Source organism: Megalopta genalis, chromosome 13 (genome assembly GCF_051020955.1).
Source record: "Megalopta genalis isolate 19385.01 chromosome 13, iyMegGena1_principal, whole genome shotgun sequence".
NCBI lineage: Eukaryota > Metazoa > Arthropoda > Insecta > Hymenoptera > Halictidae > Megalopta > Megalopta genalis.
The window spans coordinates 4,091,444-4,106,956 of NC_135025.1; the positions used below are offsets into that span (position 1 = coordinate 4,091,444).

Below are 15,513 nucleotides of genomic sequence, written 5' to 3' on the forward strand. Positions count from 1 at the left end.
ATTTGACGGAACATTGCGCAACACAATCGCGCGCGTATGCCATTCAACAATACCCTCGCGTTTGTCCCTTTGTAATCGATTTAGAACAGTGCAGGAGATACTGTAACAGTTCTTTTTACATGCCAGATAATTGTGGTATTATTCGCGGATATAATGCAAATCAGCAAGAAACTATTAACGCGAATGTGTTGCGCATTAATAATTGGTAGTTTGGCTCGATGTCGGACCGCAAAGGATTAAATTAGTGCACGCGGAACGTGCAAATTTGAAACGAAGCTTTCGGCGATTATGGTTTTGTTCATTATCGTGGAATATATATACAAGATTATATTAATTAAGATTAAGATTATATTAGATACAATGAAATATATATATATTTCATTGTATCTAATATAATCTTAATCTTAATAATATAATCTTGTTGATAATCTCCAGCGATAAAAATTGGGTTCACGAATTTGGGGGCACGAAATACTTACACATATCTTTTATTTCGCAGTTGTCGAAAATTATTATCGATTCCGGCGAATGAAAATATATTAAAAGTTAATCGAATGAAACGATTTTCGAAGAAAAATTGATACCGGAAAATTGTGTGGATTTTCCAATAAAAATACGTGGCCCATTGTCCGAAACAAATTTCGCGTCGTACCGCAGAAAATGTAAAAAAGGCAAAATATAATAAAATGATCGAGAAATGATTAGGTTCTTCGGGTGTTCGAAATACGTGGTGTCGCGTTTTAGAACGCGAAAAATGTAACAAAGGCAATCGAGCCGCGGCACTATAGAAAATGGAACAAGTGCGGGTAAATAAGCTCGGAGAGCAGGACATAAAAATATCACGCATTGTCACCTGATAACAAAACAGGAACTGAAACTTTGCGGCCGGTGTAACGTTAACATCAGCCTAGAACATATACTCCGCCACTGTCCCCAATACATAGATGCATGAAAAAGATTAAAAATACCCGACAGCATTCGGTATTCGCCCCGCTAAATAGGAAAACACGCCGCGAACCTTTTCTTGAAGATATATTTTACCGTATATTATGTATGTGTTAGACAGTATATGTTTTATATGTATTGCATATGCAGTATGTATTGTATGAATATTTTATATACAGTATATTGTATATGCAGTATATATTGCATGAATATTGTATATACAGTATATTTTGTATATACAATATTGTATATGCAGTATATATTGTATGAATATTGTATATATATTATATTATTATATTGTATATTGTATGTGTATTATATTATTGTATATATATTGTATTGTATTATTATATTGTATATATATTGAATATATTATATATATATATATATATGTATATATATTTTATATACAATATTTAGTGCATATACAGTACTGCAGATACAGTATATATATTACAAAAAATATTTAGAAATTGTTTTGATTAGAATCACAATAACCGGAACAACTAGCTTTCGATCTTTTCTCTGTTTTTTTTCTCTCTATTACACCTGTTTGCGATAAATGCATAGAAAGTCCTATTTATCGTATTAGCAAAAGAACATTTGAAAATCTGAATTTTCTGATGCTCTTGGATACCGGGAAACTTCCGAAGATATACGTATTATAGATTCCAATATATGTCGGTCGAAGGAGATACACCCAGCACCCAGGGTTTCAGTAATATTGTCACAGTGTGTATATCTCAGAAAATCTTTGGCAGCGACGTGAAGCTTTATGCAATAAAGTCTCCCGTATCCGAATACCCTAATATCGGAGCATTCTACTATCCGGGCGTTCTGTTATCCGATTAGAGTGTCTCTTGGCAGCAGACGCCTACTTTTATTGCGAGCACGTACTGTTTAGATACAACAGAATATTTTCTATATATAACAATTTACTATGAAACTGTGAGACAGATATGACAGATATGCTTGTATGTAAGCATCATAATTTGCAATATAAGCACCAGTATATTGTAATATAATTTAAAGAAAATAATAAATATATAATTATATATATATTATATTATATATATTATTTTAATATTTTAAAATATATTGAAATATATTGCAATATATTGCAAGAGTTAAATTCTAGGTAAATTGATAGATCCAGATATGGTCTAGTTTTCTAACATTCAAGTAACACCAATATATTGCAATATAATTTAAAGAATATAATAAATAAATATATAAATATTTTAAAATATATTGCAGTATACTGCAAGGGTTAAATTCTAGGTAAATTGATAGATCCAGATATGGTCTAGTTTTCTAACATTCAAGTAACACCAATATATTGCAATATAATTTAAAGAATATAATAAATATTTACATAAATTTTTTAAAATATATTGCAGTATACTGCAAGGGTTAAATTCCAGGTAAATGGATAGATCCAGATATCTACCTTTAGTTCTAGTTTTCTAACATTCAAGTAACACCAATATATTGCAATATAATTTAAAGAATATAATAAATATACAATTATATAAATATATATATATTTTTTAATATTTTAAAATATATTGCAGTATATTGCAAGGGTTAAATTCCGGGTAAATGGATAGATCCAGATATAGTCTGGTTTTCTAACATTCAAGTTCCCTTTGTTTATCGAATACAAAAGAAACTGCTAATCGAGTGAGAAGTTCATTACGCAGGAAAATGGCGTATCATGTAGCTATGCGAAATTTGATACTAGTCGGTTATACAAGTACTTGAGTAAACTTCGATTAAACAGCAATTTGAACTTTTAGAATGATATTCCAGGTACATTTCGAAGCAACGTTTAAACAAAGTTGTTCGAGCTCTCATTATCAATTCGGTTAAAGCTGTTAGCCTGTAACAATCGCGTTTCACTTAAATCTGAGATACGCAGTCGATGATGTGCCTTTGTGCAAAATTTCGCTTCTGACTTCGTCTTCGATAATTTTGCTAAACTCTCTTGAAACATTTGTCATTACGAAACTGTATTATTCGCGGTGCAAGAAGTATTTTTAGGCGGAAAAGTATTTCTATGTACAAAAGACTAATTCACTTGTACCTTGAAAAATGTTTTTGTTCCCATAAATCTCTGTGAAAATAGTTTCCATGCTTTGGTGAGCAAATTTCAAATAAAAGCAATACAGCAATCGATAGGAGCGAAAATTGATAGGCGTAGTTCAACAGTGGCCCAGTTATCGAAAATCTTTGGCACGATACAGCAAAGTGATAAATGGCGGAAGATTAGCCGAAAGAACCGGTAATTTCATTTTCCGCCGCAAAATAGTACGAGAAGAACGTTAAGCGAATGAAATTCTTTATTTCGATAGTTTAGGGATTGTAATACTGTTCCTCGATTTTCTAACAATTTCTGCTTAATTTGCTAATTGAGTCTGTTCAAGTAACTAACATATTTTCCATTTTTCAATTCTATATTATAGTTTACAATTCAAATAGTTTTAGGATTTAATTAAAAGGGTTCAGTTGACCCCAAAATCGACAGCTATTATAATATATAATTAAAAAACATATATTCATATATGTTATAATATATAAGATAATTATAATATACTATATAAGATATATATATATATATATATATATATATATATATATATATATAGTATAAATATAATATTTATGATCATAATATATAATATAAATATAATATATGATCATAATATATAATATAAATATAATATATGATTATAATATATAATATAAATATAATATATAATTATAATATAATATATGATTATAATATATAATATAAATATAATATACAATTATAATATATATAATATATAGTTATAGTATATAATTATACATATCAATTATAAACCAATATTAACAATAAACACAACTGCTTAGTTCACAAGTTTATGAATGACAAATATCCGAAGAACAGTCGACGACGCGACGATCAGAACAACAAAGACCGCTACAACAATGCAATAACGAAAGACAAAAGCATCAATCAATGTCCACTGTAAATTCTCAATATCTTCCCTATTTCCAGTTCCACTCGACGCTCGTTTCAATGCTTCCGAAGCACGCGAAACGTGCCAACTAATATACTTTTTTTCTTTGAAATACGTACTACTCGCGCCGTGTAAAATAAAATTTCCAAAGAAAGGTTCAGTCTGGGCCGGGGTGGAGGAGGAGGAGGAGGTGAGGAGGCGACGGATGAGGGGGTGGCTGCTTCTCAATTAAACTCTACTTCCCCGAGAACCTTTTCAAAGTGCTTCAGCCAACGTAGCCAGCAATTCTCGCGCTCATTTGTGCAGCTCGCGCGCGCGCGCTCGCGCCCGCTGCTCGATAAAACCACTCGTCCCAGGCATTTTGACATCTCTGTTTCAACGGCGACAAACGCGGGACGACGAGCCAATGAAAGCAAAAACCATTTGGACGAATCAATCGAGCCGAGCGAGAGAGAGAGAGAGAGGCTGTGCGTTTTCGCGACGCGTCGAGTAACAAACGCGTCCCTTAAAATCGACGGCGAAAACTTCCGATGCGCCGTCGATATCGGCGACAATTTCCGACCTGATAAACAAACCAAAAAACGAAACAAACACAAAACAATCACGACGCGACGAGTCCGGCCTAACAATAAATCCGTGTTTCTTTTCTGTTGCAGATCGCGACAGCGGAAAGGAAAAAAAGCAAGGCTGGTCGACGAACCGCGCGGATCCCCGAAATTCCGCGCGCCGATGGCAACACAGGAAGACCGGACAGCCGAATTAACGATCGATTAATGTGTTCTATGACGGCCGCTTAATAGCCCGTGATATCGAGCATCCGCGATGCACGCGAACAACTGCACGATTTCCCGCCGAGCTTAATCTAAATGGACAGCCGGGAAGAGTCCCGTTCGCTCGTTTTAATTCGCGGCCGCGTGTAAGTGATAGTTCTTCTTTTTTCATTTCCCGCGCCGAAGGGAACAGGACAGACAACGAGGATCGTCGACAAAGTGCCGGGCGTTGTTCTCCCTTTCATTCTCGTCGGAAGCGGCGTTCGTCGACGAAAGGAACACGATCGCGCGTCGCGCGAAGCGCCGCGTCGGCGAAAGGATCCGCGCGCGCAGTGATTTTCGGGTCGCCGATCGACTTCCGGGGGTCGCCGATCAGCTTCCGGGGCGCATCGGCGAAGGATCCGGCCGGCGGTTGGAATTATGAGCAGGCGGATCGGCGATCGTCGCCGGCGGATACAGTAAAAAGAGGCGTCCGCGCGTCTCGCGGAGTAAAATCCGGCGAGGCCCCGTGAGAGAGAGGCCCCGGTTCTCGGCGATATTAAAACTCCGGGGGGATCGGAATTACGGTCGGCGCGCCGGTTAAAACCGTACAAATGGATCCGGCGAATCGATAATGCACAATTGTAAATCCTGGCCCGAAGCGAGCCGCGTGTCTGATGAATAATACAATTCCCCCGGCCGCGTCGGATCCTCCTCGCCTCCTCGGCCACCCGGGGAAAAGCTCCGGATAGAATCGTGGGATCCTTATCGACGGGCGCCGCGACGCGTCGCGCGTCCACGGCACCCCTTCTTCTCGCAGACATTGTTCGAGCGTGTTCCCGACGCGCGCGGCCCGTGTGTCGTTTTCGACAACGGTCGAAAAAGAGCCTTGATCGCCGAGCGATCGCGCGCCGCTCTCGCCGAGAAAAGAAAGAAGGCGGCCGCGCGAGGCGGGCGACCGAAATCGCGCGCGAATCGGCCGCGATCGATTGAATTGCAAAGTCTCGCGATTAGTTATGGTTCCGGGCCGAAGTTCGCGCGCGTCGCAACGATAAACCGGGGGAACAGCATGACAGTGATGTGGGTGGATGTGGATCCTCGTTTCACGGTCTACTTCGATCGCGCCGAGTAACTGATAAAGAGGTCGGGGCGCGCGCGGAACGCTCTCTCGTTCACGCTCGTTCACGTTCGCGGCCGGCGAAGAGGAGAATCGACACCGAGAATTTCTGGAGACCAAGGCGACAGCATGAGGGAGCATCCGGGAAGATGGCTGTGCGTCGCGCTCTCCTTGATCACGTTTCTTTCCCGTCAAACCGGTGAGTACGCATTCCCTTTTCGTTTTCACCGGGATCCACGTTTCGTTCGCAGTAAAATGTTATACGCCGGCCTCGTAATTTACAACGAGGCCTGCCAGAGAGGTTTCCGTGTTATCATGGGAACGTGGCCCATGGCGAAATCGGGCTATGGGAACGCTGTTTTTGGAGCCGCGTTCATGCGAGTCCGCCGCGACGATTGGATATCCGATCGCTCGTTTCGGCTTTATTTTTTGGGGATACGATGGTATGCGTTTCTAATGTACACGTTGGCGGTTAGGGTTGTTCAGGAAATCAAATTTGTTGTTGCTAAATATCCGAAATTTTGGGGATATCGATGGTGCTCCGTCCAAAAAGACGGAGAACCCTCTTGCCAGATGAACGACCGAACGCTTTGCTGCAGAGAAACGGGAGGACTCGGGGTCACTTCTGACCCGCACGCTGTGAACTCTTAATTAACGCATTTCGGAATTAATTTCGGCGTAGAAAGTGTATGTTGTGACGTATCAATGGGTGGCAATGACGTCGAACAGCTGAGAAGAAGGAGAGGAAATTTTTTACCGATTATGGCACTGTAATTATAAGACTGTATTTGTTGGAGAAAAGTGATTAAAAAGATGAACATTCGCGACGATTGCATAGACAGGTGTCGAACTCGTTTCGAGGGCTTCGATAACAGAGAAAATAGAACGCAATTGTCATCTTTTGAGTTATCACCAGCTCGGTGCAATAATTAACCCTTTGCACTCGAGTGGCGACTCCGAGGCACCGCTAAAATTCTTACATCACGTTCCAAGGTAATTTTTATATCATCAATGTTTAGATATAAAAAATGGTTAGAAGTCTAACTATTGTACGTGTCACAAGACTCAATTTCGTATGCATAAAATGCACTTCGTCGCATGAGACGGAAGTACCGTAAGTCAGAAAAATTAATTTAGATTTACAGTTAAAACAGCTTCGAGCGCAAAGGGTTGAGATAAAAATTGAACGCTCACGCGCAACTGGTCCACCTTGGGTCAGAGAACGATTATCTCGCATGGAGGTCGGATCGCAGCGAATAGCATACGCAAGATAGCATAACTCGCGCGACAATCTCACGCGAATCATATCCCGCGCGAGCGCGCTTCTAATCAAAGCTATTTTCTCGCGTCGCGCGCTCTGTACGGCGGCGAGTTGTTAAATCTCGCAATTGCTCGCGCGACTCCTTCGGAAAATTAGCACTTCGCTTACATTTACATTTGAACGGTCCCACTTACGAGAGCCGTTCATGCTTTTAGAGGCACGTCCGGCCCCCCGACGACGCCCGGGCGCGTCAAATTTATTTCAGAAATTGTCGCGGCGCGCGCGACGAGGCATCGACAGATAAGAAACCTTCCTCTTCCGAGTGCTTTCGCAATAATGGAAAAACAGAGCAAGCTATTCCCGGGGCGAGGCGTTCTTGAGAGTGTTTAATCGCTATCGCGTCCCGGTTGATTTCCATACAATGAATGGATTCATGAATAAAGGAGATCCGAGGAGATCTCCATTGAAGGCAGCCTGCCAGCAATTCCGAACGAAACGAAACCGCTATCGACGTATGGAGGAATTTATAATTCTCACGGCTCGCGGCCGAACTCTATGATGTTCGCGCCACCAATAAATAGGATACACCGGACGAAATATTATCATCCGCGGAACCAATAACCGCCCCCACCCCCCTCCGTCGGCGATTAGTGAACTTCTGACCCCGTATATCCGAGTTGCCATTATCTTTGTTCTTGCCGGGCAGTTTTAACTGTGCAGTTTTCATTGCAAATTTATTACAGTAAATTCTCGCCGATTGTCTTTCTGCTTGTAAACGAAAATTAGCAATTTGGAAGAGGAGACGCGATTATTCGCGGCTCGATTTTTGCTGTTGCCGAGTGTCAATGATCATAATAACGAGGCGCGAGGCTCGAATAATCGCCCAAAATTGTCAATTTTTGCGTATAAACTGAACGACAATTACGGAGAATTTACAGTATTTTTTATTTACTGATATTTCTACACGAAGCATTTTTTAATCATTGTCCAGTAGACTGGACCCTCTGTCATCTAGAAAAAATTCGAGACATTTAGTCGATGATCGAAAAAGTTGCACCGTTTCGCTTGTACAGCAATTTCTCCCGGAATTGCCGAATTCCGGGCTACCGTGAATTTCGCTGTGCTGCGCCTTTTCGTTTCGTCGTTTCGCACTTGGTCCACAAATCTCGGCAACAACTGCGTAAAATCCGTGGCCTAATTCTGATCCGTGTGTGACCGACGCGGCGGCCAATTTTATTAAACGAGAATAAAACCGGTTCTCGTACATCGAGATAATTTAGTCTCGGCAGATTGCTGGAATCTCAGTGTACGTCACGAAAGGTGGCAGGAAGCTTTGCGAAACATCGAGCTGATTTAGAATGTCGCGCATGCGTTCGTCGTCGCGGAGCAATTTTTCGGTATCTGCGAACATGTCAATCATCCCCCGTCCCGCGCCGTTGTCGTTCCAGGCCAAGCTCGGTATACGTCGTCGTTCCTACTACTTCCGAAAATAAAGACGAACTTTAAGAGAGCGCCTTTCCGTTGTTACTTTTATAAAAATATACTTATATAATATATATATAAAATATATAATATAAATATATAATGGCATATAATTATAGTATATTTTAAGTATATTTATATATATTTATATATTATTATATATATAATATAAATATATGATATATATAAATAGAAATATAATATATATATAATATATATATAATATATAAATAGAAATATAATATATATATAATATATAAATATAATATATAAATATACTTAATATATAAATATAATAAAACAGCTGTTCTTTGGTGGCCCGTGAATTTAATATTAAATATCGCTGAAAATGTAAAAGTTACTTCGACTCTACAATTAGACTATATAATTATTCACAGCGTTGTATAAATCGGGAAACCGTGCGAATCATTTTCAAGCGCCAAATTATATGTCACTCGATATTGTATAAAAAAAAAGAAAGAAGAGAACAGCGTTAAACAACGTGCGGATTGTAGTACGCTAGAAAATTACAGCGACGACCGTGGATAAATGATGCACGCGTTTATGGAGCGTGAATGAAATCCGAGCAAAAGGAATTTTTAGTGGAAATTATCCGCGGCGGAGATTCGACTAAATGAAACTCGCGCGCTCGATCTCGTAGAGAGAGAGAGAAAGAGCTCGTCCATGAATAAGAATGCCGGTGGAACGCGATCCTCTTTCCAGACGCCGAAGAAAAGAGGTATATATCGCCAATAATTCTGACACAACGGCGTGCCGTTATCGGCATCCGTAAGAATTTATAATTCCGACAATGACGCCGCCGGTCGGTATGCGGGAAACGACATCGGCCGAGGACGCTTTAAACATCCATTTACAAACGACGATTCGCCCGGCAACGCGTCGATAACTGGCAGATTGAAAATGCTGAAATTCCGGCGCCGGGAGAATGACGGGAGAAGAGAACAAAAAAATGTACACGAGAACTTTTCTTCTCTGCGCGAGAAGACAAAAAGTCATCCCCCGAAACAGTTCGCGAAGAGATCTCTCTCTGTTTCCGTCGCGCGGCGGTGTTACAACGAGCGATTAAAAATTGATTAAAAATGCTAATGCGATAGAGAATTTCATCGTTTGTATTAAAAAACGCGCGTTCGACAGCAGCGTAGAATTTCATCCCCCGAAAACGATACACGTCGGGCCGGATGTAGCAACGAAGTTATTAAATGCGCGGAACAATGGATTGTTTATAGGAACAGCAGCGAAGAACTGGGGCAATGTGCGATAATTGTGTGCTTCGTATAAAATAGTAGCCGAAATATAAAACGAATGCTCGCGTGGTTGCTTCTCTCTCCCTTGAATAACTCTCGCGCGTCACTGGTTTTCCATCGCATACATGTATGTATGTATGTATGTATGTATGTATGTATGTATTCACACATGACAGCTCGGTTATCCTTATAGCTAAAAAAACTGAGCATACAGTGTCCCCCCTCCCCGGCCAATACTGTGTCGCAGTCTTTCACTGTCAACTGATTGCCGTACAAATCTGACAAATTTATGACACGCGAGCAATATTTTTAGATAGTGACGTTGGTGCGCGGTATCGTCAGTTTTCAATCATTTAACCGGGATCAAGAGAAGCCCGAAAGAAAAATTACGACGCGGCTGAACGCGCTTCTGCCGATCCTGTAACCTGGAAATGCGGTCCAAGGTATATACGTATAACACTGAATTAAATAAACTATGTATGAAAATATATCGGCCACGTTATTTATCGCATAAAAATGCTTTGGCTAGGAGCGTATAAAATTGCAATCGAATTCAGAATTATTGTCACTGTCGAGATGCGCCATTATCGATCTTTTAATTAAATTGATCCTTTAATTAAAGGATATTTTACGTTAATCGAATTTATGTTTTACAAATATTCCTTCACAGCACTGTTCTAGTAATATTAATATTTTTCTGGTAATTTCTTTTTTATTCTCAGGCAAGTCTATTCAGTGTGTATTGCAACGGACACATATGGTTTTTTAGAACGTGATTTTTATTCGCATGAAATTACGTTTATTAATAAATTAATATTAATATATCAAGCGAAGTCGGCCGGAATCGTGAAATATTCGAGGAAGACGAGGTATAATCTTGCATTCATAGTAATATCTCCCGGAAATTCCATATTTCGAGTTCCCGTGAATTTCCCTGTGCTACTCCCACCTCTACGTAATTTATTGCTATGTTTATGCTACGCCATTCGTAATTTGGATGTTATTATTCAGAATCAAAAATCAATCATTTTAAACGGTTTATGGAATATTTCACTAGCTATAGCTGGAATTTCATTTGGCCTAGAATTTTGCTAGAAAAAAAAAAATTTCGATTTTACTAGAATTTCATTCTATTGGAATTTTACGAGGCCCTTTATCGGGCCTTTTTTTGCACGAGCGAGAACAGCCAGTACGGACGACAAATCGCTAATTTCGCGCAAGATAAATGTAGGACGCATCGACGTGAAAAGTCACATCGGGCCGCTGAATTTGCAGGGGAGAGAATCGGCGAAAGTAATAGTTATCGCGTACAACGGTCTCTGCCAAGATAGATGAACAGTTTTTTCTTTTTTTCTTTCTTTTTTTTTTTTGTTTCAAAAACCTCGCTGTAAAAGTAATTTTGATCCGGAAATTGATGGCCCAATTTTTTACTTCAATATATTCCGTGCGCGGCGCGAAGGGAAAAAGTTTTAAGGGAACCATGTGTCATGGAACCGAACATTTTTGCGCCGTTCCGTGACCTCTACATTGCGCTTGTTTTTTGGTTTTTGCCGGAGTCATCGTTATCTCCCGGTTTTAATCTGGTAGCCCGGGAATGCGTGCGCGAAATTGCGAGATCCGTAACGAATTGAAGCATAATCGTTTGCAAATGTGATCCGAGATACTTTTACGCAAGCATTCTTGCGTAAGATGCGAAATGAGATTTATTCGGGTTTATTTTAGATCGTTTATTTTACGGTCACTGCCAAAAGTGGGCGAACACTAGCATAATTTTGATAGACTCCTGCGATAAATATTCGTATTATTATATTGTTATATTATTATATTATTATATTATTATATTGTGATATTATTATATTATTATACTATTATATCATTATATTATTATTTTGTTATACTATTATACTATTATACTATTACATTATTATTCTATTATACTATTATATTATTATATCATTTTATCATTATACTATTATAGTATTTTTTTTATACTGTTATAGTATTTTTTTATACTATTATAGTATTATACTGTTATAGCATTTTTTTTAATACTATTATAGTATTATAGTAATATACTATTATACTATTATACTATTATATCATTATATTATTATACTATTATACTATTATACTATTATACTATCACACTATTATACTATTATATTAATATTCAAATACCTGCACAGTGACAAAACATTACACCAACAAGGCTCGAATAAAACATCTCAAAAGATCACATCATAAAGAACATCGCACGAATGTGTCGCAGTAGAAACAAAGCGACAGCGACGGAACAACGGCACTCCGATCAGCTCGATTTCCTAGATTCGATCAGTGTCAGCCCGCGGAGCTCGTATCGGGCTGCCTGTGCCCGAAGAACCATAAATAATCGAATTATTCGAACGCGTCCATAATAATACGATACTTCGATCTTGATACTTCGAGGGGGGAAGTTGTCCCGGAATTGTATACACAGGCGGACGTGTTACACGTTTGCGGAATGTGGTTGATTGTTAGACGAGAACCCAATTTGCCAAACTCAAGTTCGTCGTTAGGAATGAGGGGGACGGGGGGGCGGTGAGAGGGGAGCGTACCGCAAGGACGTTGCGGCGTTCTATTGAAGTTGTAGCAGCTGATGTTATTATGCCGTGTTCGGGGTAGCTACGGGGGCGGATATTGTGGATTTAGAGCATACCACATTTCAACTCCATCGGAGAATGTCAAAATTAAACCCCCGAATCATTGGTACGTTATTAAATCCGGCGCGAGAGCGCGCGCGCGCCCGGGTGCGCTCTACCGGGGGCTGTGCCTCGGCTTTATTTCCATTCGATTATCGCAACAAGTGGCTTATTAAGTAATTCGATTGTGCCTAGCGCATATTTGTGTGTTGTCGCGCGAATCGCGAGCCGCGCACGGCACGGCACGGCACGGCACGTATTTCTGAATACAAATGCGCCGGTTCCTACGGTGCACGGATGCGTCTTGACACGCTAGGATACACAAACGCTGAAGGAGAACGGTACATTAGTGATCGACATACATGCTAACTTCATGGTACGTATAATTATTGGTCCACCTTTAAGCCTTGACACATTTCTTGACACATCCGAACATCTGCGCAATCCTTTTGGAATTACTCCGTCGAGGCCGGGGATTGGTTATCGTTTATGGAAAAAACACATTTCGATTGCTGTTTCTAACTATAGATTTTTTACAGTTAGATGATTCGTTGTCGAGGATGGAGAATTCTTCGTATGCTTTGGATTATCAGAATGACATACTTTGCTTCACGCGTTTCGGGTTATCGAATATAAAGATTTGTTAGGGAGATTGTCGAATATTGGATCAAGATTCAATTCAATATTTATCGAAAATAGAATATCGAGATTTAATATAAAGATTATAGAAGTATTCGTATTATTAGTTATTAAAACGGGAAATAAAATATTTCGTTTGAGTTATCTGCAACATGAAATATATTATTTCGATAACCATGAACATGAAAGAAATATGTTATTTTGTCTATAAAATAAATGTAATCTCTTATAATAGGTTTTAAAATAAATTCAATTTAGTATAATATGTTTTGAAATAAATTTGATCTATAACACAAGATAAAGTATGTTATTTTGATAATCTGTGACATAAAATAATGGCATCCTTGAAAAGCTTCCTCCTTTTTCTCGAAAGCCTCTTCTAAGTGCGTGCTGCAGGGCTCTACAGTTTCAATTATTTTCCCTCGAGAGAAAGAGAGAGAAAGAGAGAGAGAGAGAGAGAGAGAGTTTGTTGAAGCAAGTATGGTGGACAAGGTGTTGTATCCTGTTTCATCAAAGCTTTAACAAGTTTTCGCGTGTAGTCAAAGTGTCAGAAGATCTAACGTTGCAATGATAAAACATAACATTTGCCCGGTTTATACGATCTTAATATTCTTCTTCTTCGACTTTATCTGACCAGATCTGCGCGATCTGAACGCGAATTAGGGAGAAATTACTATACATAGTTCTATGTGTAATATATCTAGCAATATATCCAAGATGAGTTGGGACAATTAGAGCGAAACACTGTTAAAAAATTCTACAATTCTTTGCAAAAAAGAGAACGATGATTTTGCAAAGGAATTTTTGTTTATGTAAAAGTGTGGTTATGTGTAAAGAAGGAGCATTGAATATTATTATATTTATTATTATATTATATTTCTTCTTATTATATTATTATATTATATTCCTTCTTATTATATTATTATATTATTATATTATATTCCTTCTTATTATATTATTATATTATTATATTATATTCCTTCTTATTATATTATTATATTATATTGCTTCTTATTATATTATTATATTATATTTAATATTATATTACCATATTTATATTATTATTATATTTATGCAATATCGAGTATTAAACATGATTCGTCGATTCATCGCGACAAACAACATTCAATTAAACCTGCCATCGTTTTGTCCCGCAGTGATCGCATAAAAAACCATCGTTCTCAACTAAAATTCTTCGCACTGGCAAAAATTCATTTGTCATGTCACCGATGAAATTCATTTGCCCGGTGTTTTGACCACGGTTCCGGGATTTCGGACCGTCGCGCGGCGGTCGCAGAAATCCGCGAACTTTTCGAGCGCCGTCCTACGATGCGTCGATCGCCGCCGATAACGATATTGCTCGAACGATTTCCAGACATCGTCCGTGGACGATTGCTATTCGTACGTGTTGCCAGCCCGAAGAGGCCAATCGGGCGAACAACGACTTTCGCAAAAAGCGGGCGTCGGGAAGCGTTTCGACTGCGTCGCCGAAACGCGCGCGCGGGGATACGATTTGCGTGTCTCTTTTTTCTCGCAGCTATTTACCCATTCTTTTCGAAAGTGGATTGTTATCGATGCGTTCTCGGGCAGAGGCAGAGTCGTAGACGCGGGATACGATCGAGCAAAAATTTTTCCGAGGCTGCGAAAATACGCGGCGCTCTCGAATATACGTCTCGTATCTCGGGGCGAACGGTCTTCGATACGCGATTGCCGATATATTTCACGTATTCGCGCGATATCTCGAGCTGTTTGCCCGTCGTCTTTGACGGAAAAATTACCATCGCGAGAACTCGCGGGCCCCGAATTTTGCCCGTATTTGGTAATATAATGGGGCTGTTCCGCGTCAAATCGATCAGATTTTCGACCCGCCTCTTGTCGACGATTTCCCGCAAAATACGATGCACGCGATTTTATAAGATGCGGCGCGGCAATGTTTCCGGTGTTTTCGGGAACTCTGTTGATATTTCGAGACGCGTATAAATATTTATCCGATTCGCGCGAAATTTCCTTTTCGTTCGAGTGAAATTATTGATGGGAAAAGTTATTCCGTATGGTTCAATTGAATGTTAAATCGAATGCGAAGAATTGTTCGAATTGACGTGAGCTGAAACGAAATTGAAAGCTCTTAATTATAATGAATCAGTATAAAATAAATTAACGAATTTTATGAATTGTATGAATTTTATATTTTATAAATTTTATTATCTCGCGTACTATAACTCGTCTCTTAACTATAACGAATCAATATAAAATAAATTAACGAATTTTACGAATTGTATGAATTATATTGAATTATATTGAATTATATTGAATTATATTGAATTATATTGAATTATATTGAATTTTATTGTCCCACGTACTATGACTCGTCC

The 15,513-nt window shown here is 39.1% G+C and overlaps 1 protein-coding gene across 4 annotated transcripts in view; it reads left to right on the plus strand.

Moving 5' to 3' along the window:
* The window catches only part of LOC117224177 (opioid-binding protein/cell adhesion molecule homolog), a 305,224-nt gene that overhangs the window by 14,627 nt on the left and 275,084 nt on the right, over window positions 1–15,513 (plus strand). For all 4 annotated transcript variants that reach the window (XM_033476928.2, XM_076525840.1, XM_076525841.1 and 1 more), the window contains exon 2: window positions 4,607–6,015. In XM_033476928.2, the coding sequence (XP_033332819.1) occupies window positions 5,946–6,015 (70 nt within the window). In that variant the 5' untranslated portion in view covers window positions 4,607–5,945. The remainder of the gene's footprint in view (window positions 1–4,606; window positions 6,016–15,513) is intronic.